At 43.9% G+C, this 27,963-nt stretch overlaps 2 protein-coding genes across 2 annotated transcripts in view; one reads left to right on the top strand and one right to left on the bottom strand.

Moving 5' to 3' along the window:
* The window catches only part of dmtf1 (cyclin D binding myb-like transcription factor 1), a gene marked incomplete at its 5' end in the record, with an annotated part of 6,864 nt that extends 3,150 nt beyond the window's left edge, over positions 1-3,714 (top strand). The window contains 8 exons of the mRNA XM_079236187.1: positions 1,122-1,350; positions 1,598-1,749; positions 1,948-2,145; positions 2,329-2,405; positions 2,551-2,739; positions 2,826-3,035; positions 3,282-3,387; positions 3,549-3,714. Coding sequence (XP_079092313.1) covers positions 1,122-1,350; positions 1,598-1,749; positions 1,948-2,145; positions 2,329-2,405; positions 2,551-2,739; positions 2,826-3,035; positions 3,282-3,387; positions 3,549-3,583 — 1,196 coding nt within the window. The 3' untranslated portion in view covers positions 3,584-3,714. The remainder of the gene's footprint in view (positions 1-1,121; positions 1,351-1,597; positions 1,750-1,947; positions 2,146-2,328; positions 2,406-2,550; positions 2,740-2,825; positions 3,036-3,281; positions 3,388-3,548) is intronic.
* A 1,434-nt stretch (positions 3,715-5,148) lies between these two features.
* Positions 5,149-22,351, bottom strand: cpm (carboxypeptidase M). The gene is made up of 10 exons (XM_079236473.1): positions 22,298-22,351; positions 20,700-20,882; positions 18,996-19,093; positions 14,882-15,054; positions 11,576-11,672; positions 11,173-11,278; positions 10,241-10,411; positions 8,725-8,877; positions 8,364-8,512; positions 5,149-7,727 (listed from the first exon to the last, which is right to left on the bottom strand). The coding sequence occupies exons 1-10, from the start codon at positions 22,338-22,340 to the stop codon at positions 7,464-7,466; spliced, it is 1,437 nt and encodes a 478-aa protein (XP_079092599.1). The 5' UTR covers positions 22,341-22,351; the 3' UTR covers positions 5,149-7,463.
* Positions 22,352-27,963: the final 5,612 nt, after the last annotated feature.

Here is a 27,963-nt window from a genome sequence, read left to right as displayed (position 1 = left end):
AGTTTTGAGGAGTTTTTTGAAGGTTTCCAGAGATGGTGTGTTGCGGAGCTCTATGGGGAGAGAGTTCCAAAGTGTGGGGGCTGTCACACTGAAGGCTCTGTCCCCAAAAGTTCGCATTTTTGTGTGAGGGATGGAGAGCTGACCCGTGCCTGAGGATCGAAGGTTCCGGGACTGTGTGTAAGGGTGGAGGAGGTTAGATAGATACTGAGGAGCCAGGGCATTGAGGGATTTGTAGGTGAGGAGGAGGATCTTGTAGGTGATAGAGGACCAGGACTACATGAGGTCTATAGAGGACCAGGACTACATGAGGTCTATAGAGGACCAGGACTACATGAGGTATATAGAGGACCAGGACTACATGAGGTCTGTAGAGGACCAGGACTACATGAGGTCTGTAGAGGACCAGGACTACATGAGGTCTATAGAGGACCAGGACTACATGAGGTCTATAGAGGACCAGGACTACATGAGGTCTATAGAGGACCAGGACTACATGAGGTCTGTAGAGGACCAGGACTACATGAGGTCTATAGAGGACCAGGACTACATGAGGTCTGTAGAGGACCAGGACTACATGAGGTCTATAGAGGACCAGGACTACATGAGGTCTGTAGAGGACCAGGACTACATGAGGTCTATAGAGGACCAGGACTACATGAGGTCTATAGAGGACCAGGACTACATGAGGTCTATAGAGGACCAGGACTACATGAGGTCTATAGAGGACCAGGACTAGACTGAGGTCTATAGAGGACCAGGACTACATGAGGTCTATAGAGGACCAGGACTAGACTGAGGTCTATAGAGGACCAGGACTACATGAGGTCTATAGAGGACCAGGACTACATGAGGTCTATAGAGGACCAGGACTACATGAGGTCTATAGAGGACCAGGACTACATGAGGTCAATAGAGGACCAGGACTAGACTGAGGTCTATAGAGGACCAGGACTACATGAGGTCTATAGAGGACCAGGACTACATGAGGTCTATAGAGGACCAGGACTACATGAGGTCTATAGAGGACCAGGACTACATGAGGTCTATAGAGGACCAGCTAAAGGTAAAGGATGGTTATTCTATATCTATATTAATAAACGTGTCGTCGTTGTCCTCAACAGGGAAGTGGAGCGAGGACGAGGAGCGGCGTCTCTCCGAGGTCGTGTACGAGATGGCGGGCGCGTCGCCGGGCTCCCTGGTGACGGGGGGCGTGTCCTGGGCCGCCGTGGCCGAGCAGGTCCGCACGCGCTCAGAGAAGCAGTGCCGGTCCAAGTGGCTGAACTACCTGAACTGGAAACACAGCGGAGGAACGGAGTGGATGAAGGAGGACGACCTCAACCTCATACGCAGGTGTGTGTGTGTGTGTGTGTGTGTGTGTGTGTGTGTGTGTGTGTGTGTGTGTGTGTGTGTGTGTGTGTGTCTGTGTGTGTGACTGTGTGTGTGTGTGTGTGTGTGTGAGAGAGAGACTGTGTGTGTGTGTGTGTGTGTGTGTGTGTGTGTGTGTGTGTGTGTGTGTGTGTGTGTGTGTGTGTGTGTTCACATGAATTCAGGTCATTGTTTATTGTTCATTGTTCATTGTTTATTGTTTATTTCTCAGGATATCGGAGCTGGAGGTGGAAGACGAGAATGAGATAAAGTGGGAGGAGCTTGCTGGCGGGTGGAGCAGCGTGCGATCGCCTCAGTGGCTGAGATCCAAGTGGTGGAGCATCAAGAGACAAGTAGCCAATCACAAGGAGATCCCCTTCAGCGGTACACGCCCCTTTTAATGGTCTTTTGTTTTTTGTAGTTCTACGTCACGATTTATCTTTATTTTTAGAATTCACCTTTTGATGATTTTTTTTGTGCTGTTGTTTATTTACTTTTCTAAATTAATTTTGTTTTTGTTGTCTAATGTAATATTATTATTATTATTATTATTATTATTATTAATTACCTGTGCGTCCTCAGTCCTCCTGAAGGGCCTCCAGGAGCTCATGGCGTCTTCGCAGACGGCGTCGGGTCCGGGGAGCCCCTCCTCTTCCTCCTCCTCTTCGCTCCAGATCCGACTCACCCGATTGGACGACGGCGGCGTGGCCGTCGGTAGCCCCGCCCCCGGAGCGGCGCTGCAGATCCCCGTTCAGATCCCACTGCAGATCACACACCTGGGTGAGCCTCTGAGGGCCTGAATGCTCACTGCAGACTTTTTATATATATTTATATTTTATATATATATATTTGTATTTTAAATATATATTCATTTTCATATTTATATTTTATATATATTCATACTTTATTCATATTTTATATATATTTATATTTAATATAAATATAAATTTCTCGTTGCTTCAGATTCTTCGTCAGCAGTCGGTGACGGTGAAACCATCACTCTGAACAGCGGAGCTCTGCAGACCTTTGAGATCCTTCCTGTGAGCACACACACACACACAGACACACATACACACACACACACAGACAGACACACATACACACACACACACACACACACACACAGACAGACAGACAGACACACAGACACACACACGTTGTGTTAATCCGTCTCTTTGTGTGCAGTCCTTCCACCTGCAGCCCACCGGCACCCCGGGGACCTACTACCTCCAGACAACGTCCAATCAGGGGCTGCCGCTCAGCCTCTCCACCAATCAGGGGCTCCCGCTCAGCCTGGCCGGTAGCAGCACGGTCACCCTGACGACAGGCTCCTCCCCCTCGTCCCACGAGCACATCATCCTCCACAGCCTGTCGGTCGGTGTGAGACGGCGTGGCGTCCACTTCATCTTCATCCTCATCCTCTTCCTCATCTTCATCGCGTGTTTCCTCCTCTTCCTCAGGCGGACGGCCTCTGCTCCGCCGACGGCGTCATCATCCAGACGGTCACCTCCGACCCCGCCTCCTCGGACCCTCTCGGCCAATCGCAGCTGGTCGTGGAGACAGAGGGGCGGAGCCAGGACGACCTGCTCGACGCCACGAGTCTCCTGGAGGGGGCGGGGCACGTTGTCGTGGAAACCCAGGAGCCAATGACAGACGGCTTCACCGACAAGGTTGATATTAAATGAAGTATTTAGTTACAACATGCTGCATGATATACCTGCACAGTACACAGGTACAAAATAAGTGCAGAGCTTTTCAAAATATAAGCATATTCACAAAGAAAAATAAGATAAGTTATAAAAAAAAAAATTATTCATTTCTTTTTGTACCTGCAACACGCTGTGTGTGTGTGTGTGTGTGTGTGTGTGTGTGTGTGTGTGTGTGTGTGTGTGTGTGTGTGTGTGTGTGTGTGTTAGGAGCTGAACTCTACGTCTATCGAGGGTCCAGTGGTGCATTCTGGGATAACATCCGGCAGCGCCGTGATGATTGTGTCGCCTTCCAACATCAGCAGCACACTGACAGGTAACACACACACACACACACACACACACACACAGATTAACCTTTGACCTATATATATATATATATATATATATATATATATATGTATATATATATATATATATATTTATAAGCTTGTTTATTTTTGTCACAACTCGAGGCTCATTGTTCTTTGTCCTTAGATCCGATTCTGGAGAACCAGGAAGGATCCGACTGAGCTGGACCTCCATGGAGGACTGATGAGGTCACTTCCTGTCCATGGAGGACTGATGAGGTCACTTCCTGTCTGTCCGCGACGAAGCTGCTGCTGAAGCTGTTTTAAACCAGACGTGAACGTTTGTTTCACACCGAACGCAGCGCTGATGAAGACGTCCTGATGAAGACGTCCTGATGAAGACGTCCGGATGAAGACGTCCTGATGAAGACGTCCTGATGAAGACGTCCTGATGAAGACGTCCGGATGAAGACGTCCTGATGAAGACGTCGTCCTGATGAAGACGTCCTGATGAAGACGTCCTGATGAAGACGTCCTGATGAAGACGTCCGGATGAAGACGTCCTGATGAAGACGTCCTGATGAAGACGTCCTGATGAAGACGTCCTGATGAAGACGTCCTGATGAAGACGTCCTGATGAAGACGTCCTGATGAAGACGTCCTGATGAAGACGTCCTGATGAAGACGTCCTGCAGCGCCAAAGAGACTCTGAACTGAACTGAACTGACTCGTCCTTTAAATTATATAAATGTTAATATGTGTAAATATATAATTAATTTAAAATAAGATGAATGAACGTTTTGTCATGTGACCATGAAAATAAATATTTCACCTCGTTTTCTTTACTTTGTTTAAAATGAGCAACATGATGTTCACGCCCCAAGTATTTAAAATATTATAAAAATAATCAGAAACTAGTTTCAATCCAAATTAGATTTTTTTTTTATATTGTCAGTTAAAAAACTTTTCCTAAAATGTGTGTTTATGCAGAACCAATCATAAATAAATAAAAATACTAATAAATAGATGAAAGTATTATCGAAAGGTCACTCCTCATTTTATGAAATAACTGAACATATGAGTTCTGTATTTATTATTTTTCCTTTGTGACGCAGATAATAATATAATGATATTAATAATGCAATATTTTCCATCTTTAGAACCTTTTGTGGAACAATCTGACTTAGTTAAATAATATATATTTTATAGAACATGAAAAATCATATTAATAAATGACATCTATTGATGCTAATGAGTCAGCATTTCAAAATATATTAATATTTCAAAATAATGAGAAACAATATTTTTCCTTTGAACAAATTAATAGTAAAAATTCTCTATTTTTTTCTTCGTATCTAGAAATAATGAGATACATTTTTGTACTCACGTCTCAATACTGAAATACAAAGTAAAAATATTATGAATGTTTCTCATTATTCTGAGATATTAACTGTAATGATTACAGATCCAGAAATATGTTTCCATAAAACACTTGTTGTGGAATCTGCTGCTGTTTAAAGGTGCAGTTCTTCATTATGAACACAGGGGGGCAGTGCTGTCCTATATTTATACATTCATATTATTATTATTATTATGCTTCTGTCCTTTTGCTACTGCAACCTCTGGAGATCAATACATGATTATATTATCTTTATTATTAAAATATAAATAATATATAATATTATATAATAATAAAAAGACTGAACCCACAAAACTGCCAAACATTATTAAAAAATGACTTAAATTAAGAGCCGATCATCAATACAAATCACACATTAATATCCGTTTGTGTTTGTGCTTTTTTATTGTGACTTTTCCTTTCCCGCTCCCCGGCGGTGCCTTCAGGGCCGCTGGGATTCCGTAAGCGGATCCGCGGCCGCGGGTTTTACAGAGTCGTAAAACGTGAAACGTGAAACATGGAAAACATGGAAAACATTCACGAGGTTCAGGTTTCCACACGGCACAGAGGTTTAAGGTAGGAAGTAATATGTAATATCACATTTAATATCACATGTTGCAAAAGTACAAAATAAAATAAAAAGATATTTGGCAAAAACAATTAAAATGAGAAAATGTGCAGACGGCCGCGAGACGAGTTCACTGACCTCCATTAAAAAACGGGCGTCACACCTGTTGCTTTGCTGCTCTGAACCTGATACACATCTGCGTATTTATACGGCATATACAAATATATATATACACACACTGTGCAGTACATGCAGTACAGATACTGCAGGAGCTGAGGGGTCTGCCGTCTCGCCTCACAGCTGGAGGTCACCGGCTCGATTCCCACTCAACAAGGTTGTTCTGGTTTTTCCATTTAAACCAGCGGTTCAAGACCTTTTCGGCTACAAATAAGAGTCTTTGAAATTGATATTAATGGTATATTATATATTATATTAATGGTGTTTTGTCTCCTTTCTAGTTGGAGGATAATAACGAATTAAGTTTGGAAGGTACAGTTCCCACAATGCTTTGGGAAGGTAAACAGGAAGTCATTTAGTTAAATGTGGGCTTCAAACATTGTTTTTTTTGCTCATATTTCTTAACATGTTGCTGATTCTGAAGAAAACAAAAAAAACATGAAGATTCTCAGCCAAGTTCTGTCTGACTGCCGAGCAGATTTATGGATGTTTACTTGCAATCGACATCAGAGACGAGGTCATATTTCACAATGAAGCAAGAAACATTTAGAGAAAATGGATGCCAGAAAATGTGATTTGGGGGTGAAGTTGTGGAGTAAACAGTGCTGTGCGACCCGGCCCTCACGCACACCGACTCATGCACCTGCACTTGATGTGGTGTCACCGGGGTCGCTTCATTTCAACGCCCTCATAAATACTCCCCTCTCTTAAAAGACACCTGCAGGTGCTAATTTTAAAGTGCTAGTCCTCACATATAAAATGATTTGGTCGAGGTCTACTTTACTTAATGAGCCTCGTCACGACCTGCGCAGCTCAAATGCTGGAACATTACAGCAGGGAACACTGAACCCCTCAGGCACCGGGTTTCTCCACTGATCCATTTAAATACAAAGAGCTCACAGATAAAACCTGTTTGTTCCTGTGGAGGATGCGTCTCCCTAATGCAGGAAAGTGGCAGTGTCTTTGTCTTTTCCCTGAAATCCTTTAGTTATGGGTTCTTCCCCGTCTCATATTGGTTTAAAAAAAAAAAGGGAAATTGGAAAACCCCCAAATTCCTCTCTGGAAATATAAAGTTCTCCTACATTTTCATAATTGTTACTCCATTTACTAGAAAGGTGAACTCAGCAGGGCCATTTTGAACTTGCCAATTTTCAGCCTTTCACATGCTTTCAATTTGACTCTTCCTGCTACAGATTTAATCAGATTAACTTCAAATTTGGTCCGTACTATCCAGAGACCTATGCGAACAAAAGTTAGCAAACGTTTGTGTTTTCCTGCAACATTGTTGCCCAGACACAAATGGGCTTTAAGTCATCTTAAAAAAAACACTTAATTCAAACTTAAAAACAAGCGTTGATGTATGCAGGCACATCGTGCAATCTCGCCAAAACCAAAATGCGGCGGAGTGGCGGCGAGGTACTCAGCAGTAATTGTAGCGGTGGTCCTGTTAGCGGTTAGCGGTTAGCCAAACACACTGTCCAAAACAATGCAGGTGAATGAGCTGTGGAGCGCAGAGTAGCAACTGGAAGTCGGCAATGTACTCAGCTGTGTCATCGCGAGCGGGGTTAAGAGTGAGTGAGTGAGTGAGTGAGTGAGTGAGTGAGTGAGTGTTAAACAGGCAATAAAAGGTGTTTTGAGAAAAGAGTTCCTCGAGCATTCGGCCATAACTGACCAGGATATGAAGCAGTTTGCTGCAGCAGAGTGCGAGATATGCCGAGGTCCTCCTGGCAGAGAGATGAACGACCCCAGAGAGCTGCTGAACACGCCAGCATTTAAAATGATGGTTTTTACTCTTGAAGTAAATATGATGAGGGAATCTCCACCGACGAACAAGAGCAGGAAACATCTCGAAACTTCAGAAACTTCTGGAGGACCACCAGGTTTTGTTCTTTGTTTGTTTCCTTGCATGTTGAGGGTTCGGACCTACGACCATCACGCCATCACGCCGTCGCGCCGCTTCAGCCGATCAGGGACCGCAGCGCCGCCAGCAGGCCGAGCCCAACGCTCAGCCCCGTCCACGAGGGCCTGGAGGTGGCTCCGCCCGCCTCCAGGTGTGAAGTGTAGTTACAGTTCAGGTTAGCCGAGGTGTGGCCCGTCCAGGTGTGGCCTGTCGTAGCGGGGACCTGGCGCAACAGGAAGTCGTGTTTCATGGCGGAGTATTGATCGGGACCGTGCGGCACGTTCAGTCTCTCCGTCAAAACCTCGTGACCCGGGTACGTCACCTGTCAATCAGGAGAAAGTCAATGTCACGTGAGGTCGTAACATACTGAACACCGGTCACTGCTACTGTGCTAAGCTAGTTAGCTTTGTCTGGGCGGGGCTAAAATGTGGAGGGCGTGGCTATGTGTCTTTATTGGCATGTTTGCGAAATTTAGAGAAGATTGGAAAAAGTACCCTGAAGTTTCAACAACTTCCTGTTTTATGGCTAAAAGGCACTATTTTGGCAACGCGCCACGGCAACAATGTTGCACAAAAACACAAACGTTTGCTAACGTTTGCTCGCATAGGTCTCCGGATTGTACTGACCAAATTTGAAGTTGATCTGATTAAATCTGTAGGAGGAGGAGTCAAATTACAGCAACTGTGAAAGGCTAAAAATGGAAACATTGAATTAAAAATGGCTGACTTCCTGTTGACTTCCATTACCTTCCCTTCAATAGGGCCTTTGGTGTTATAAAAAATAAAAAGTTTGAACATATTTTCACTGTGGTTGAACAGATAAAATATATACAGTATATATATATATATATATATATATATATATATATATATATATATATATATATATACACACATATGTTCCACCACTAGAGGCCGCTGTATCATTGTACATATTATTAGTAGTATTATGTGTTTACTGTGAAGCTGTAGTTTCCAGGCAGCAGCAGTCTGTAATATTCTCCGTGCTGGTCGGTTCTGAACGGACACAGATTCCTGCGACCTTTGACCTCTACCACCGCGTTCTGGACCGGCACTCCGGAGCCATCGAACACACGACCTTTGACCCCTGAACACACACAGAGATCATCAAGGTAATATTAAGAGTTGATGCTGGATCAGTTTGAGTTTAATAGCAGAGAAGAAGAGACAGACAGGTAAGCATACAGACAGGTACTGACCCAGGTGGACCGACAGACAGGTACTGACCCAGGTGGACAGACAGACAGGTATTGACCCAGGTGGACCGACAGACAGGTAGACAGACAGACAGGTACTGACCCAGGTGGACCTGCTGGATGAAGGCCAGCAGAGACTTCCTGTTCTCCGTCCACATAGCAGGAAGTTGTTCGACTGGAGGAAACTTGCAGCAGGAAAGTTCCAAAGTCAACTCCAAACACTGAGCCCACACATAGTTATAGTCCTGCATCCCACCTGCGCACACACACACACACACACACACACACACACACACACACACACACACACACACACACACACACACACACACACACACACACACACACACAATGTTACATTTATTTTAAGGTTTCCTTCTAGGTTGCCAGCTTTTTTTAGCTTATACCTCACAGTACTACACCGTGGTACCTCACAGTACTACACCGTGGTACCTCACAGTACTACACCGTGGTACCTCAAAGTACTACACCGTGGTACCTCACAGTACTACACCGTGGTACCTCACAGTACTACACCGTGGTACCTCACAGTACTACACCGTGGTACCTCAAAGTACTACACCGTGGTACCTCACAGTACTACACCGTGGTACCTCACAGTACTACACCGTGGTACCTCACAGTACTACACCGTGGTACCTCACAGTACTACAAAGTAATACTTCACAGTGCGAGTGATTCCATCTGTGCTTTTATAAATAATAGAATAAAGAACATTGCAATCACTTTCAATTGAACCAGATTGATCCATCAGACCAAAAAAATGTGTTATCACTTTGTTAGAAAAATGAAAATAAAGTTATATCCGTGCAAAAAGTAACTAAAATTGAGTTACTACTAAATAGCTTATTGTGGAAAACAATGTATCTGTGAGCATCAGGTTGCATCAGCATTAGTGGCTGCAGTGAGCTGCTTTCCTCTACACATCTTTTATAAACGAGGTTGTAGATTTGATACGGCTGTTTTGCAGGCTTTGTCACTGCAGTGTGTTTTTCTGGCTTATGGAAGAATATTTCCAGATCCTCTCGATATGCGAAGTCAGAAACGTCGTTGATTGGCTGTTTGTCTTGACCTGCAAACACATGAACTGTTGGGCTTTAACAGTGAGAGCTTAAAGCAGCAAATCCCATTGTGGAAAGCACGCAATATATATGTTTAGTTTAGTTTGTTTAATAGCAGAACAAGGTGCAGACCTGTTCTATAGGAAATGACTGGGCCAGCCACTATATTGCAGCTCAGACGCTCAACAATGGAACATTATTTTTGGACCAATTAAGTGAAATTGGAAATGTTCTCACGGCACACCTGACGATCTCTCACAGTGGTTGACCATCACTGCCCTATATGATATTTGAGCACATGGTATGAATAGTGTTGTATGAACGTGACACAAAGCAGAATACATATTGATATTAATATGTTCTTTGTGCAGCGTTCAGTTCCCTCCGGCGACGTCTCCGGTTGCGGAGCTCGGGTTCCTGCAGCAGGAAACCGGAGAACCGGAGTTCTGTCTGCAGGATCCGGAGCTCCTCGTCTCGTCCCGGACGAACAAATAAAGTTAGTTTGAAGCGCGAGGCTATAAATAGACGAGAGCCGACCTGCCAGAGGATACCACTGGTACCCGTTGGTGACGCCGTCCAGGAACGGCCTGGTGTCGCTGCACAGGTCGCCGCGCTGCATGGAGGCGTGGCTGTGGGAGTACACCTTGGACAGGTGGACGAACACGTCGTTGTCGGGGGTGACGCTGGCCCCGCCCACCAGCTCGCTGCCTGCACGGAGAAACACAAGTTGTTGTTTTTATTACATCCTTCCAACATCGAATTAACAAGAACATATCGGCTCTGAAGGGCGGATTGAGCTAAAAAAACGATATATAATATAAATAATAATAATAATATAAAAACTTGAAATAAAGAATTTAATTGAGATTTTCAAAATAAAATACGTCAATAAATCCCACTTAACTGTGTGTGTGTTCGTTTCTGTGTGTTTGTGTGCTTCTGTGTGTGTTTCTGTGTGTGTGCATGTGTGTGTGTTTCTCTGTGCATGTGTGCGCGTGTGTGCGTGTGTGTGCGTTTGTGCGTGTGTGTGTTTCTCTGTGCGTGTGTGCGTGTGTGTGCGCGTGTGTGTCTGTTTCTGTGTGCGTGCGTGTGTTCCTGTGTGTATGTGTGCGTGTGTGTCTGTGTGTGTGTCTGTGTGTGTGTCTGTGTGTGTGTGTGTCTGTGTGTGTGTCTGTGTGTGTGTCTGTGTGTGTGCGTGTGTGTCTGTGTGTGTGTCTGTGTGTGTGCGTGTGTGTCTGTGTGTGTGTGTGTGTGTCTGTGTGTGTGTCTGTGTGTGTGTCTGTGTGTGTGCGTGTGTGTCTGTGTGTGTGTGTGCGTGTGTGTGTGTCTGTTTCTGTTTCTGTGTGCGTGTGCGCGTGTTTCTGTGTGTGTGTGTCTGTTCCTGTGTGTATTTCTGTGTGTGTGTGTGTCTGTTTCTGTGTGTGTGTGTGTGTGTGTGTGTGTGTCTGTTTCTGTGTGTGTGTGTTCACCTCCGTTGCTGTTGTCGTACGGGTAATTGGCCACCAGCGCTCCTCCGTGAATGTTTGCAGAGAGAACGAAACTCTCGGTCCTCAACCAGCCAATCACAGCTCGGACCTGAAACACATGTGACACAGCGACCGGCCAATCACAGAGGGTTCTGAGGAACACCTCGGTTCAGGTAGACGGAGAGGAGAGAGGGAGAGAGAGGAGGGGAGGGAGTAATAAGAGAGAGGAGGAGAAAAAAGAGAGGAGAGATACAGAGGAAAATACATCTCGGGAATAAATAATAAGACGGAGATGCTTTGTAGTTGATATTTAAACAAAAAGGAGCAAATAGGGCGTTTTGTTTGGGACTATTTTCAGCGGCGGATGAATCCACTTGTTGGTGGATCCTTTACTCAGATCTCCCACCTCGGCCTCCCGCTGCTCCTCCTGAAGCTGCTGCTGCCGGAGACCAGCGAAGGCATCGGGGAAGTTCCTGTTCAGGTCCACGCCGTTACCGTTAGCCCTGAGACACACACACACACACACACACACACACACACACACACACACACACACACACAGGTCAGAGGTCAGCAGGGGTCTCACCTGAGATCTCGTGGTCGACATCGAACTAAATCTGACTCTCACTGAGAAGAGAGGAAAAAGGGGAGGGGTGAGACTAGAGAGGGGAGAGGAGGATGAGGATAGAGACGAGGAGAAGGAGAGAGGGGAGGAGAGGGAGGAGGAAAGGAAAGAGTATGTGGAAAAGGGGAAGGGGTGAGAGAGGAAAGGGGAGGGAAAGGATAGAGAGAAAGTCATAATAAAGGAGGGAGGAGAATGACAGAAAAGGGAGGAAGAGGATAGATAAGAAAGGAGATGAATAGGAGATGACATACAAGTTCCTCTGTCAACTGTAAGCAATTAATATTACATGTAATGACACGTACATGTTGAAGTGCAGAGTGTATACTGTATACTGTGTGTATATATATATATATATATATATATATATATATATATATATATATATATATATATATATATATATATATATATATATATATATATATCCTCCCATAGAAACAGCTGCTGCTGCAGAGGCTCCCCCGGCCAAGGCGCTCCCGTTTCCCACGATCCTCCAGGAAGTGAACGTGTCTTTATTTATACAGCAGAGTCACCGCGACCGTTTCACTTCATTTGAAGGAGCGACTTTTTTCATGACCTGACCTGCTTCTAAAATGTCTTTCCCATAGAAATAGAATCGCTGTAGCAGGACGGTCAGAGCAGCGGCCATTTTCTTGTTTACCGTTAGCATTGACCGCTGTAGCTACAATACATATAAACTAGACAGATTTATGGTAACACGAACAACGTAATGCTTCATTCACACTCGTCACAGCATAGGCACACACAAAAATTAAAACCAGTGTAGCATGACAATTTTGTGGAATTAGCAAACTAACTAGCTAACAAACGGAAAGCTGGCTAGTTAGCTTGCTCGCTAATTCCACCACTGTAATGCTACAGACACTGAGCCGAACAGTGTGCTGGTGGCCAGTAGCAGCACTGGGTCTAGTGGTCCTTCCTTGTGACTTCCCATCACTTTAGAGAAGGACAGGCTACCTAGCTAACTAGCGGACAGCCGGCCAGTTAGCTAGCTTGCTAATTACAACATGCTTTAACGCTACACTGCAGTAAATGAGCCAAACAGGCAGCGGGTGGGCAGCAGAACTGATAAATCTGCAGCTTCTAGAAATGTTTTGACACTTTTGACAAGCAGCAGAAATCTCACAGCATTGTGGGAAGTTATTTGGGGAGAAGTGGGACTCTGGGACTTCCACCAGAGTAAAGGGTAACAACAAACATGTCTTCATATGAGTTATTTTCTTATCAGAAAGTCGTATCTTTCTTAAACACAGACAACTCAAATCCAGCCAATGGGGTGAGAACAACTTGTTGGTTTTTCAATAAAAACTTTCATTTGTTGCAATAAAGTTCTAAAGTTTGTTTCTGTGTCCAAGCTGAAAGATAAAATAATCTCATCGGCTGATTTGTTTCCACTTTGAGACGCTGCAAGGAATCGTTTCCTTATATGGTTTGGAAAGTGGTGACTTCAAAGCGCACACACACACACACACACACACACACACACGCCCACACACACACACACACACGCACACATGCACACGCACACACACACACACACACACACACACACACATACACACACACACACACACACACACACACACACACACACACACACACACACGCGTAAGTGACTAAACAAATTTAAGGGGATGAAGGGATTACCTCTGAACAAAGAGCAGTCCTTTCTCTGGGTTAATTTGATTAAAAGTTGAATGAAGTCTGAAGTCAGAATGAAAACAAACCGTCAACATTTAGCATCTTCTCGTCCCCACAATGACAGTGTGTGAACAGGTTTAAGTCCCCGCAATGAGAGTGTGTGAACAGATTTAAGTCCCCACAATGTGATGAATACAACCACGCAGAGCTCCTATAAACATCACATTAGAAGAAGTCAAAACACTTCTAAGTGGACTCTTGTGGTGCGTTCACTGTCCGTGTGATACAGATCTGGTTTCCTGCTCGTCAGAGTGTTTTGGGCGTTGAGGCGTCACATAGTTTAGTCTCTACACATCAAAGTGTGTGTGTGTCTTTAAAGTCTTGTTTTGACATTTGGTCATCCACACATGTTTTAACCCTGCAGACCAGAACCAGACGCTTGTTTTAACCCTTGAAAAAGCCCCTGAAATCCTCTGTAGTTCATATTTTATTATTAATAAGGCCCCACATGACTACTTTAATGTGAAACGGGATGCTGGCGATGAACTCACAAACTCTGCAGCTCAGCTCACGTCTACTTTTAACTCATTTGGCAGCTAAAGAGACACACATTTCAATTGTAAGTGGATCTTGAAAGGGGATTAATAAAATATTCAGAGCCTATCTATTGCCTCCACATGTGGCTGAAGATGCTCTGGCAAGTCTTCATCAGCTGGAACCGGCACAGACTTCATATAAGAAGTGGACGCAGACAACCGGCTGTTTCGAAGCCTCGAGTTCGGCACTTTGGCCGTCGCCATCTTGTTTTTGTGCAACCAGAAGTGAAACGAGAATGTTACAACGAACTTTTCATGAGATGAAAAAACACGGACAACTCCATGGTATCGACCTGTCAATCACCTTGTAGCCCCGCCCCTAAAGCGTCCCCTGCATTATGGTCTGTTTGACTCTAAATGACCATAATTTACTAAATGAACATCATGCTGTATTGAAGAAGACTTGAAACTAGAGATTGAGACATAAACTCATGTTTACAATGTTTACTGAGGGAATACATCAAGAGAAGTAGAGTCATTTATATAGACTTCTATACAACCAGAGGAGTCTCCCCCTGGTGGTCAGGAGAGAGAATGCAGCTTTAACACATGAAGCATAGACTTCTATACAACTAGAGGAGTCGCCCCCTGGTGGTCAGGAGAGAGAATGCAGCTTTAACACATGAAGCATAGACTTCTATACAACCAGAGGAGTCGCCCCCTGGTGGTCAGGAGAGAGAATGCAGCTTTAACATATACTTCTATACAACCAGAGGAGTTTCCCCCTGGTAGTCAGGAGAGAGAATTCAGCTTTAACATATACTTCTATACAACCAGAGGAGTTCCCCCTGGTGGTCAGGAGGGGTAATGCAGCTTTAAGAGTGGTTACCTTCCCTGGCTGAACGCGCAGTCGGTGTCCGCTGCATCGTAGCCGTCGGGGTTCATTGTGGGCATGATGTGGATGCGCGTGCTGTTCAGTAACCGCAGCGACCACGTTTCGTTGCTGCGGTAACCACGCAGCAGCTCGTCGATCAGCTGGAGCAGCAGCACCCGGCCAAGAACCTGCGAACACACACATACCTTCCTTAAAATGTAATATTTGTTAAAAATGACCAAACGTATCATTTGAGTGGTTAAATCCTGGGTTCATTTGAGTCTGGTGCTTTTGAATGAAAACTAACCACAACTATAAACTAACATCCTCTGCTCTCTGCTGCTCAGTTTCCCTCTTTTATTGTCTTATTGTCCTTTTACACGACATGACATTTCAGCTCAAGCGTGTTCTCTCCTGCTGGAAAACCGTGTGGGAGGAAGTGATGTCGTGAGTCAGCGAGGAAATCGAAACGCGATCCAGAGAGACGAGTCAGAGGTTCTGTTTTCTTTAAAGGAGAATAAAAGATTAAAAAAACTTTGTGAATGAATGAGAGCCCCAGAGACAGAAAGAGAGAAGGGTGGGAACAGGTGTGTGTGCCTACGGAGTTGACACACACGCACACACACACACACACACGCACACACACACACACACACACACACGCGTCAGGACTAGCGCTGCCTCCGGCCATCGTTTTGTTTTTCCTCCAAACACTCGTCTGAACTCTCTCTTTTCTCTCCGTACAGCCGTCACATCGCAATCCTCCTCCCACACACACACACACACACACACACACACACACACACACACACACACACACACACACACACACACACACACAGTCCTTTTTAAAATAAAAAAGGATAAAAGTTTCATTTAATTTAAGGTTTCCTTCTAGGATGCACGCATGCATGTGCGCGTTCGTGTGTGTGTGTGTGTGTGTGTGTGTGTCTGTGTGTGTGTGTGTTAAACTTTTGGTCGATGCCTTTTGTCAGAAACCGATTCAAAGATTTTACCCAGCATGCCTTTCGTTTGGCGGGCAGGCCACGCCCACCGACGCCTCACATGAAGCAGCCATCATTCCTCAAATGTTTGTGCGGTGATTGATTCAGAAGCGTCGACGCATTCCTCTCCATCACAAGTTCAGACGTCTCCGGTTGTTTACGCCGCCGCGCGTTAGCGAATGTAAGCTAACGAGCAGCGAGCCTGACTTTGGTTTAAAACATCCCGAGAGACGATAACAGCTAATCAAAGACGGGAAACTCCTCCGCAGACCCACAATGCACCATGCTCCTCTCTTAAGGAAAACAACACGAGGAGCTTCGATGATGTCACCAACGGAAACTTTAATTGGGTTTTATCTTTATTCTGTCATTTCATTTATGACAAAGAAAATGGTTCATACACATGTTGACCAATGGATTCCATGACTTTTCCATGACTTTTGACCAAATTTCCATGACTTTAAACCAAATTTTCATGACTTTTGACCAAATTTCCATGACTTTTGACCAAATTTCCATGACTTTAAACCAAATTTTCATGACTTTTGACCAAATTTCCATGACTTTTGACCAAATTTCCATGACTTTAAACCAAATTTTCATGACTTTTGACCAAATTTTCATGACTTTTGACCAAATTTCCATGACTTTTGACCACATTTGTATGACTTTTGACCAAATTTTAATGACTTTTCACCAAATGTCCACTACAAACATTTAGTGAAATCTGGGTGTAAACAGTAAAAAGTGAGTAAATGTAGTATTTAAACTAACAATGAGAACACAAAGCATACAGTAAACCTTAAATGACTCAAATGAATGAGACAATAGTTTGATTAAAAGAATAAACATTTATATAGATGCCTGTATGTATGCCTGCTTATATTTTGAGTCTTTCTTTTAAAAGCATATTCATTATTTTAAACTAAATGAACGACATGAACACATGAATATAACACATTTACATGACTTTTACTAAACTTTGGGGATTTTTCTTTCTTTCTTTCTTTCAAGGACTTTTCCAGGCCTAGAAATAACCATTTTAAACTCTATGACTTCTTTATTTTCACATGACCGTAAGAACCCTGCTCATATTTAAGAAGCTGGACCATCTTCCGTTCTTCCTGGAGTTACAGTGACAGACAGAAATGTGAATAACAGCTGAGAGGAACGCCGGCGGCTCCGACAAGTTGCTCCTTCGGCTTGAAGCCGAGAGACGTCTGATTTATTTGACGGCGCTCGACAGACTTCTGGGATCAAACCGCATTCCTGTCAGACGGAGATCGGGGCTGATGAACCCTCTGCACTTCCTCTGATGTCGCTTGTTTTGCTTCCTGTGTTTTTGCCAAAAGACACAGTTTCCTCCCAGATGTGTAAACCATGAAAAACATGTTTATTCGTTTATTCTATTCTGTTAGTGTCTGTAATCAATCAGCTGCCGAGCCGAAGTCAGGAGGGTTCATCCTCTGGGAACCACGAGCGTCCAAAACGATGTTGGGCCATTTCCTCTGTGATAAATCACTTAATAAATATATTTAATAAATCCCCTCTGGCCCAATCAATCACTCGACTATAACATCGTTGCTTTGTTAGTTAATTTAACATTATTATATTCTATTTTTTGTAAATATTGTGAATTTTTCTTATATTCTATTGTTTACCCTAATGTATAAATGCTGTTGTAACATATATGTATATATTTATATATATGCTGGAGGATTCATCCTCTCATGACCATGAACGTCTGTTTGCTAAAATTCCCCCCTTTAGGGGCGGGGCTACAAGGTGATTGACAGGTCTCTGTCTCGTCTTTCTACTTTTTTGTGTGTTTTCACTTCATGAAAGTTAATTGTAACATTGTTGTCGTTGTGCGCACTGAATTTAATTTAGACACTTTAAGTATTATTTCATGCAACTTGAGTAAAATCTTTTATTTATAGTATTTCTGGATCGTAGTACTTCAGTAAAGTACTTCTCAATCCTGTACATTGAGGTTCTCTGAGCACGTTCATGCTCCTCAGAGGATGTTTTTACGGCCTGGATCGATGACATCATCGTCCAGCCGGGTATGACGATGATGTCATCGTCGACCTCCCGGGAGATAAAACTCACAAAGATCCTCTCTGGGAACGGCTGGCCGGCTCTATACACACCTTATGTGTGTGTGTGTGTGTGTGTGTGTGTGTGTGTGTGTGTGTGTGTGTGTGTGTGTGTGTGTGTGTGTGTGTGTGTGTGTGTGTGTGTGGACTTGCTGAAAAGGCCTTTTTCTGGAAGTTTCCTCCGAAACCGACACACTCCGCTGACTCTGTTTGCTGACCGTGTGTGTGTGTGTGTGTGTGTGTGTGTGTGTGTGTGTCGAGGCGTGACTTGTCTATTTAAGGACATTTCCATTCACACACAGTCACCACGGTAACCAGATGCTCCACACCGGGTGTTTCCTTTATTTCGTCTTCTTCCTTTAATTAAAACTGTAACACTTAGTCTCCGTTTGTTTTCATCTGAAATGTTAATTTATTATGTAAAAATATGAAAATCATTTCCTTCACACAACTCGATTCATTCAAGTTTCTCTACAAAAATAAACAACATTTTAAAGATTTACATTTGAACGCATCGTGAAAAAACTTAGTCCAATCCTCATTTTTAACGATGGGAGCTTGAACGCACCACGATGGACCTCATACGCTCTGCTCCTTATTTCATATTTAATATATATTATGAATAATATTAACTTAAATGAACTTAAATGCAGCTTTAATAATCTTTCTTAAGGATTCAGAAGCAGCAGAATAAAGAATAAAAAGTCAGTAAAGTTCTCTTCCTGTTTGCTGTCGTTGTTTTTCAATGATGTCGTAAAAATCCATAGATTTGTTTCATAATGCCGTCTAATACTTTAATACTTTAATGTTGACTCAGCGCACACACACACACACACACACACACACACACACACACACACACACACACACACACACACACAGTGAGTGACTCTGAAAGGCTTTTGTTGATCTCTTTAGTCTCCTGCTTCCTGTCAACAGGGAGGGGCCCTGTGTGTGTGTGTGTGTGTGTGTGTGTGTGTGTGTGTGTGTGTGTGTGTGTGTGTGTGTGTGTGTGTGTGTGTTCACCTCATTTCCATGCATGTTAGCCACATATTTGAACTCGGGGATGCCGACGGTGTGGCGGTGAGGACTGAAGCCGAGCGCCAACACCCAGAGCTGCTGACCTGAGACAGAAGAGGCTCACATGAGGAAGATGCAGGCTCCTCCCACTCCTCTTCATCCTCATCCTCCTCCTCCTCTTCCTCCTGCCTCCTGTCTCCTGTCATCTCTTTCCGGCCTCCTGTCTCCTGTCTCCTGTCTCTTGTCTCCTGCCTCCTGTCTCTTGTCTCTTGTCTCCTGCCTCCTATCTCCTGCCTCCTGTCTCCTGGCTCCTATCTGTTGCCTCTTGCCTCCTTACTCCTGTCTCCTGTCTCCTGTCTCCTGTCTCCTGCCTCTTGCCTCCTGTCTCCTTACTCCTGCTTCCTGTCTCCTGTCTCCTGCCTCCTGCCATCTCTTTCCTGTCTCCTGTCTCCTGTATCTTGTCTCCTGTCTCCTGTCTCCTGTCTCCTGTCTCCTGTCTCCTGCCTCCTGTCTCCTGTCTCCTGCCATCTCTTTCCTGTCTCCTGTCTCCTGTCTCTTGTCTCCTGTCTCCTGCCTCCTGGCTCTTGTCATCTCTTTCCTGTCTCTTGTCTCTTGTCTCCTGCCTCCTGTCTCATGCCTCCTGTCTCTTGTCTCCTGCCTCCTGTCTCCTGTCTTCTCTTTCCTGTCTCCTGCCTCCTGTCTCCTGTCTCCTGTCCCCTGCCTCCTGCCTCCTCCTGTCTCCTGCCTCCTGTCTCCTGTCTCCTGTCTTCTCTTCCCTGTCTCCTGTCTCCTGCCCCCTGCCTCCTGTCTCTTGTATCCTGCCTCTTGTCTCCTTGTCTCCTGTCTCCTTTCTCATTCCAAAATGAATGCACATTAATAACTCTGCTTCTCATTCTCTCCTCACAGGTTTCCACGGGTCCTGGTTCTATCTGGACTCTGTGTCCTTCTGTCCATCCTGATCAAGGGATCCTCCTCTGTTGCTCTGCCCTTTGTTCCTGTTCTGAAGGTCAAAGGTCAGACTGTAACCCTCTGAGCTGATGTTCTACATGTGAGCTCCTCTCAGCTGAGACATGCGATCATTAACTCGTCTGAACTTCTGCTCCCACACTTAAAGACGAGCGCGTTGTGTGTGTGTGTGTGTGTGTGAGAGAGTGTGTGTGTGTGTGTGTTCCACTTCTTAAACACAAACAAACACATTAGATTTCATGTGCAGATGAATCTTTGTGTGTGTAAAAGTTCCACTTAAACAAAACGATTGTAAGCCTGACACAAACACACACACACACACACACACACACACACACACACACACACACACACACACACACACACACACACACACACACGTTGGACACAAGCCAGCTGGTGTCCGAGATTAGCACAGATTAGCTGTGTGTGTGTATTAGCCAGATTAAGACATCCCACAGATTAAATTAACCTCCGTCTACAGTCCCGTTATATTGACACACAAACAGCAACACACACACACACACACACACACACACACACACACACACACACACACACACACACACACACACACACACACACATGCAGACAGACAGACACACACACACACATACAGGCAGACAGACACACACACAAACACACATAGGCCCACACATGCACACACACAGGCAGACACACACACACACACACACACACACACACACACACACACACACACACACACACACACACGGCCCTCACCTCTGACCGACTTCCCGATGCTGTACAGGTGAGTGATGTCGGGGTTCGAGTCGTTGACCTGGACCAGGTACTGCTCGATCTCGCGGTTGTCGTGGTAACGGAAGTCCAGCGCGGAGGCCCGGCCGAGGGCGAGGAAGAGGTTGAGGAGGAAGAGGAGGAGCGATGACATCACTGCAGTGCCACCTGTCGGAGGAGAACCGACGGGTTTGAAACGACCAGAACAGCAACACAGCGGTGGGGCGTTCACTGACCTGCTTCACAGTCAGACATTTAGGCGCCAGAGTCACTCTGGTTTAAACTCAGACCAGATCTCAGACCAGATCTCAGACCAGATCTCAGACCAGAGACCAGATCTCAGACCAGATCTCAGACCAGATCTCAGACCAGAGACCAGATCTCAGGGTTTTAGGACTAAAGCTTCATGACATCATCAACCACTTCCTGTGTTTGAGCGAATCAAGACGTTGAGAAATCACGACGGGTAAAAAACATCTGAGAAGAACAACAACATGTGTGTGTGTGTGTGTGTGTGTGTGTGTGTGTGTGTGTGTGTGTGTGTGTGTGTGTGTGTGTGTGTGTGTGTGTGTGTGTAAAATAATGGAATGGAAGCTGGATTTAGAGTTTGATATTAATTGGACGTTTTTTCTTGTGCTGTCTGTCAGAGTTATTGTCATAAAGTTATTGTCATAAAGTTATTGTCACAGGAATTCAAATATAAATATGTGAATATGTAAGATGACGTCACGCTTTACAGCTGCTTTGGTTTTGCCTTTCTGTTTTCATGTTGGACGTCAAATGAATTGGAATTTCTTTAATTTCCGTCTTAATCTCAGATTGAGATTTATTTCTGCATTTAAAGGGACAGTAGCGGAGTTTAGAAGTCAGTGTGGTACTTCAGTATAGATGTTCTGGACGTATTTCAGACGTCTAAATGAATCAATATCCATTTAAATGAATGTTATATTTATAATATTTATCACCTATTTGATATCTTCAAATCCACCAGATTCCATTCATAAAACCAGTGATTTTATCAGCTGCTGCCTCCTTGTTGTGTGACTTTAAAACACCAAAGTTGATATTATTATATATATAAATATATATTTTAGGATTGTTGGTTTGCTTTGGTTTAATTCAGTGGATATTTATATGTTTATTCTTCATTATCAAAGTTTATTCTTGAGCTTTTAAACAAACATAATGTTATGTTTAAATCGAGGTCTGAGGAAACATAAAGTATACGCAAAATATCCAAAGAAAAATGTTTTAAATGTTACAGAAACAAACTGCATAAGATCAGTTCATAAACAAACCGTGAACAATATAATTAGATCTAAGAATATACAAAATATATGTCATACAGACAAACCAACATTACGGAATATTTAATAACTATTATATAAATATGACATATATGCACATGCAGGAAAGTTACCGACTTCCAGAAGTACTCACATGTTTACTCAAGTCAAAGTAGTAATACCACATAGAAGTACTGCATTCAAAATGTATTAGCACCAGAATGAAGTACCAAAAGTACTCTGTGTATTTTATTAAACCTCTCTTGTAAAGTTAGAAGTAGTCAAAGTCATATTTACCTCGCAGGTGTAGTGAAGCAGAAAGTACAGCGGAGCAGAGCATGGAAGTACAAGTACATCGAAGTGTACTAGCAGAGGAGCGTACCGCTGGATGATCAGCCAATAGCGGACCAGCAGCTCTACCTGGACGCTACCTGGACGGCACGCGACTCGAACACGGACCAGCACCGACACAGTGACGACACAGTGACGACACAGTGACGCGACCCGGCAGAGGTGAGACGGGTCCGGGGCTCACGGGTCCGGGTCTCCAGTGGAGGTGAGACGGGTCCGGGGCTCACGGGTCCGGGGCTCACGGGTCCGGGTCTCCAGTGGAGGTGAGACGGGTCCGGGTCTCCAGTGGAGGTGAGACGGGTCCGGGTCTCCAGTGGAGGTGAGACGGGTCCGGGGCTCACGGGTCCGGGGCTCACGGGTCCGGGTCTCCAGTGGAGGTGAGACGGGTCCGGGTCTCCAGTGGAGGTGAGACGGGTCCGGGGCTCACGGGTCCGGGGCTCACGGGTCCGGGTCTCCAGTGGAGGTGAGACGGGTCCGGGTCTCCAGTGGAGGTGAGACGGGTCCGGGTCTCCAGTGGAGGTGAGACGGGTCCGTGTGTCCGTTTCTTTCAACGCATGTTACTTATTCACCAGCGGATCTCCCTGCTCTCTCCTCTCCGGGAGGGGCGGAGCTTAGAGGAGTGTGTGCGTGTGTGAGTGTGTGTGTGTGTGTGTGTGTGTGTGTGTGTGTGTGTGTGTGTGTGTGTGTGTGTGTGCGTGTCTGTGAGTGTGTGTGTGTGAGTGTGTGTGTGTGTGTGTGAGTGTGTGTGTGTGAGTGTGTGTGTGTGAGTGTGTGTGCGTGTGTGAGTGTGTGTGTGTGTGTGTGTGTGTGTGTGTGTGTGTGTGTGTGTGTGTGCGTGTGTGTGTGTGCGTGTCTGTGAGTGTGTGTGTGTGTGTGTGTGTGTGACCAGTGGTGTAGTGGTCCCTGGAGGAGTAGGTCTACTCTTTAAAGCAGCCCATACAGCAAAGGATAAACGCCCTGTTTTATAAATAGTGACATACTCTATTTAGTTTACCAAAAATGATTAACCTAGTATTATTTACACATTGCCACATGATTCCTGCTGCTTGACCTCAGGGAATACGGATTATGAAATTACTGACCCAATACTGACCCACAGACTGGTAAGAGACAACGACATAATTATGCAATTTGAGTGAACTATTGCTTATCCTTACTCCCTCCACACAACATTGGACCACTATTCTCTCGCCTTGCAAGTTGTCATATAGACCAATAGTTTCTTTTGTAAACTGTCTCCTGGAAAAGCTCATTTACAAAAGAGTGTGGTGCTATTATGAAACTAACATGACTTCACCTGGAGCAGATATTACTGGTCCTACACAGGTGGTGTGATGCATGAGTATAACATGTATTCATGAGGCAAACACAGTGTTAACATTTATTTAAATAAATGACTTGAAAACTGAATTAGACCATGCATCCTTGTTCATGTTTCACTTTAAATTAAAAACACAAATCATCCTCTTCCACACATCAAAACCAATTAGATAAACTCAAAAGTGCAAAGTCCTAAAACTGAAAAAAAAGGTTTTCAACAGCTGAACACTATTTTAGCATACCTCTTGAGATATATACAAATATCACCACAAATATTGAATACCATCATTCAAATAATTCAACAATATATTAAAAACGATGTGTTACAAAACAACAATATCTAGTTAACAATGAACACAAATATATACATTTTACAACACATCCATGAAAACCACAGTGACTCTCAACCCAGTGCTGGGTTTATTAATAAGTGCTCATATTACAGTATATTCCAGACAGACTTGCTTTCTGCAGGGGTTTTCACACCACATTTACTCTGATCAAGGATGCTGAAGTCCTTGATGACCTCATCTTCAAAAGACAAGCGTTGCCCAAGATTGTTCACAAGGCTTTGTAAGAACTGGCCACGATTGATTGACTTCAGCTTTGCATTTCCTACCAGGGTTATAGAGCGACACTCCCCAGTCTCTTTTGCTTCTAAAGCTTCACAGTATTTTTCACCTGGACTCTCTTTGAATGACTGCGTTTCAGCAGATGCTCTGAGGAGAGTTATAGAATGAGCTTGAAGCTCCTGTGACAGTAGACGTAGTTCATGGAGAGTGTCATACATGAGCCCAAGGTCACAGATAAATTCAGGACTTTGAACACGATGTAATAACCTCTGTACATTTGTTTCTCTTTGGTGGACCTCATCTCATCAGAACATTCTTAAAGTGCTGCACAAGACCTCCCAGTGATGTCCAAACAGCACCAACAGTACGAAAGCTACTGGCCACCCAGCGTACATCCAAGACTCTGCCAATGCCAAGAAGTTGTGAGCCTACTTCAGCTGCTGCATCTTTGAGTTCACGTTCATTTTTGTTTGACATACTATACAGAGAATAAGCTTCTGCATAAATATTTTAAAGTGATTGACACCCTGTACCTCATCAACTGCATTTGACACAGCTAGTTCAAGTCTATGGTTCATACAGTGCCATACAAACAGCTTTGGGAATCTCGAGGTCAACCTGGTTGCTACTCCTGACTTCTTTCCTAACATGACACTGGCTCCATCAGATACAAATGTTACCCAGTTTTCACAAGGCCACTCTTCTGTAAAGCCAGCATTCGTTAAACAGGTGAGTAAAGCCTGCTCTATGCCATCTGCTCTCTGATGTTCTAGTTCAACAAGTTCAAGGAATATGAACTCAGGACTTTCTTCTTGAATTGACGCTTTAACAGAAACTGTCATGACAGGTTTGTGACTTAAAGAAGACGCCTCATCAATTAGGACAGATAACTTAGTCGATGATGCTATTATGTGACTGACAATTTTGCTCTGCATCTCACTGGCAACATGTTGTAATATTTGTGTTGCACTGTAACATGAATGAAGTATTGAGCCCATCTTTACACCATTCAGTTCCTGCAGCTCAATGAGGCTTTCATGGTCAGAAAAGGGTCTGTTCTTTTTGGCCAAATGGTAGGCTGTTCGGAACACAGCTTCGGTTTCCTTCATGTAGGACTCAGTCATAACCTCCACTGCATTCTCAATGGCCGCTTCTTTCTGTTGTTCTGCCACCTTCACAGCTTGAGTGTGTGCCTTGGACAAAGCATGTTTCCTGACCTTATTTCTCAAGACTGACAGACTTGTTTCTCTACTTCCCTGAGAAGACACTTGAATTTCAAAGTTCATCCATTCTCTTGAGAGTGATACACCTTGCTCCTTGTTGATCCCAATGGAGTTCACACTGCTACAGACCAGACATCCTGTGAAGCATCAACAAACAATGTAGCTACTGTATCCACAGATGTATGTGCGCATGGTCCATTTCTCCCATATACATACACACACACACACACACACACACACACACACACACACACACACACACACACACACACACACACACACACACACTATTAATGTGTGTCCACTGTTTCAGAAGCTACCCAAAATAACAATATACCTAAATTTACCCAGTTTTTTGTTTTTTGATCCCAACCAGGGGTTCTTGGATTTAAAATCCTCTTTTTGTTTGACAGTCCACGGGTCAGGCCAGTCATTATTGATGTCTAAAGGAAGAACAACTAAAGTAATTTAATTATAGGCTATAAAGGGAAACAATGACCACAGCCTATTCAAAAGTGTAAAGTTGTCACCCTAATAATCCACATTTTTTATTTTAGCCCCCAAATAGTCAATTACACTTGATGTAGCTGTAGCTTTATCAGTGGCTGTGTCAATACAAAGTGTGAAACTCTTCTAAGAAAAGGCGTTATAACGTGACTCAATGTTGCACACAAATTAGACCAAAACACAGACACACCTTGTGCCCTCTTCAACCAGGTGCTGAGTAAACAACAGAATAACATTTCCTTTCGTGAGGAAGAAGCACTTTTAAACTTTTATAAAATAAAAATAAAACTACCCGTTTTTATAATTTACCCAAATTCATGGATTCCACATGACGCTTAAGTGCCGCCATATTTGTGGCAGAATCTGGCTGTGCGTCGCACAAGGTCAAAATGCCCTTGATACTGTATGTGCTGTTGGCTGTAAAAACAGTGGCCAAAGTAGCCCAGATATAAGATTTTATTCATCCTAAAATTGGTAGATCGGTGGAATAAATGGCTGGCTTCAATTCGAAGGGACCACTAGCAGCCAACATCTACCCTCAGATTGTGCAGTCTCCTATAAGTTAGCACTAGCTACATTTGACCTCAATTTATCTAGCTAGTGCTACCTAGCTAATTTTTTTAATCTCCCTTTGACAGGAAAATGCTGACAATTCAAAACATTAGTTAACTTCAGTTGCCATAGCTAACGTTACAATTAAGCAGTTAGCTGTGTCACGTCACCAAACACACAATGATCTTGTAAAGTTATGTTAGCTAACGTTAGCTAGTTGCTAATGTTCTTTAGATTGTATCGTACCTAGCTGTGCTCTTGAAAAGCCTTCAGGCTATCTCTGGTGTATGAGTATGGATTTTGTGTACAAGATAAATGTAAATGTCGGGAAAAGAAAGTTGAGGCAGACGCTTAGCATATTTTAAGGGACAAAATAAAGTTGAAAGTAATTAATATGGATCGCAGCCAATAATTGATGTATTTTCCAAATGTCTTTCTGTACTAAACTTAATAATTCTACATTTTAAAAACTATAAACCGAAAACAAAATCTTATAATATAGAAGTGAGACCCACCGTTGTTGACGTCTTCATCTCCTTCCCTGTCGGCATCCTCTTCACCGAGGGAGGGGGACGGAGTGAGCGCGGGCGCTGGGCTGATGCTAACGGAGCTAACAGTTAGCAGCTCCGGTGTAGCCTCACTATCAGTAGCTGAGCTGCTGGCTGATGTAGTTTCGCGAGGACGTTTGCAATTGTAAAAATAAATTGTTGTTTGAATGACTCGCTTCATCTTACCTGTTCATTACGTTTTTGTAAAGGCAAATAATTCAAAGTAAATTAACAAATTTGTCTATAGGCAAAACATTTTTGCTTATTAAGACCCGCCCCTACTCTGCCTCTGATTGGCTTATCATCAGTTCTCTCCACTCGCGCTAAAAACCTAACCAATCTAATCAGCGCAGGCATCGAGTACTAGCCAATTAGAGGCGATCCATCAACAGTTAATAATTCGGAAATTATAATTGGATTTCGGTCCAGGGTGCACAGACAACGGCGACTGGGTCCGGACCCGGACCGCCTGTGAGTGACCCATGCACTAATAAATAATGCGCACCAGGCACCAGCGGTGATTGAGAAGTGGGTATACGCCGTATACCCTGGACTATACCACTGTGTGTGAGTGTGTGTGTGTCTGTGTATGTGAGTGTGTGTGTGCGTATGTGTGTGTGTCTGTGTAGGTGTGTGTGTGTGCGTGTGTGTGTGTGTGTGCTTGTGTGTGTGTGTACATTCAACATGTTCATGAATGAAACGTTTGATTCATTCAGTTTAACGAGTTTAACATATTTCTAAATAAATATGTCTGAACTGGCAGAAATATAAAATATCTTCATGTATTTTCATTTTGAAGTAACGTGTTTGTTTTGCTACGGATTACAGTTTATTTTAAAGTTTATAACTTACTCTTTTCTTTCCATGGAGACGTATTTTCAGTGAATAAA

This window comes from Taurulus bubalis (genome assembly GCF_910589615.1).
Source record: "Taurulus bubalis genome assembly, chromosome: 20".
Lineage (NCBI taxonomy): Eukaryota > Metazoa > Chordata > Actinopteri > Perciformes > Cottidae > Taurulus > Taurulus bubalis.
Note: the sequence above shows the minus strand (reverse complement) of the source record. Positions and strands in the feature narration are given on the sequence as shown.

Bases quoted from the DNA above. Each gene is read 5' to 3' on its own strand.
- cpm (XM_079236473.1), bottom strand. From the start codon at position 22,340: ATGCTCTGCTCCGCTGTACTTTCTGCTTCACTACACCTGCGAG. The intron at 8,878-10,240 runs GTCGGCTCTCGT...GTGTGTGCGCAG, and splicing joins CCAGTGGTATCCTCTGGCAG to GTGGGATGCAGGACTATAAC. The intron at 7,728-8,363 runs GTAAACACATAA...CCTGATTGACAG, and splicing joins CTGGAAACTACAGCTTCACA to GTGACGTACCCGGGTCACGA.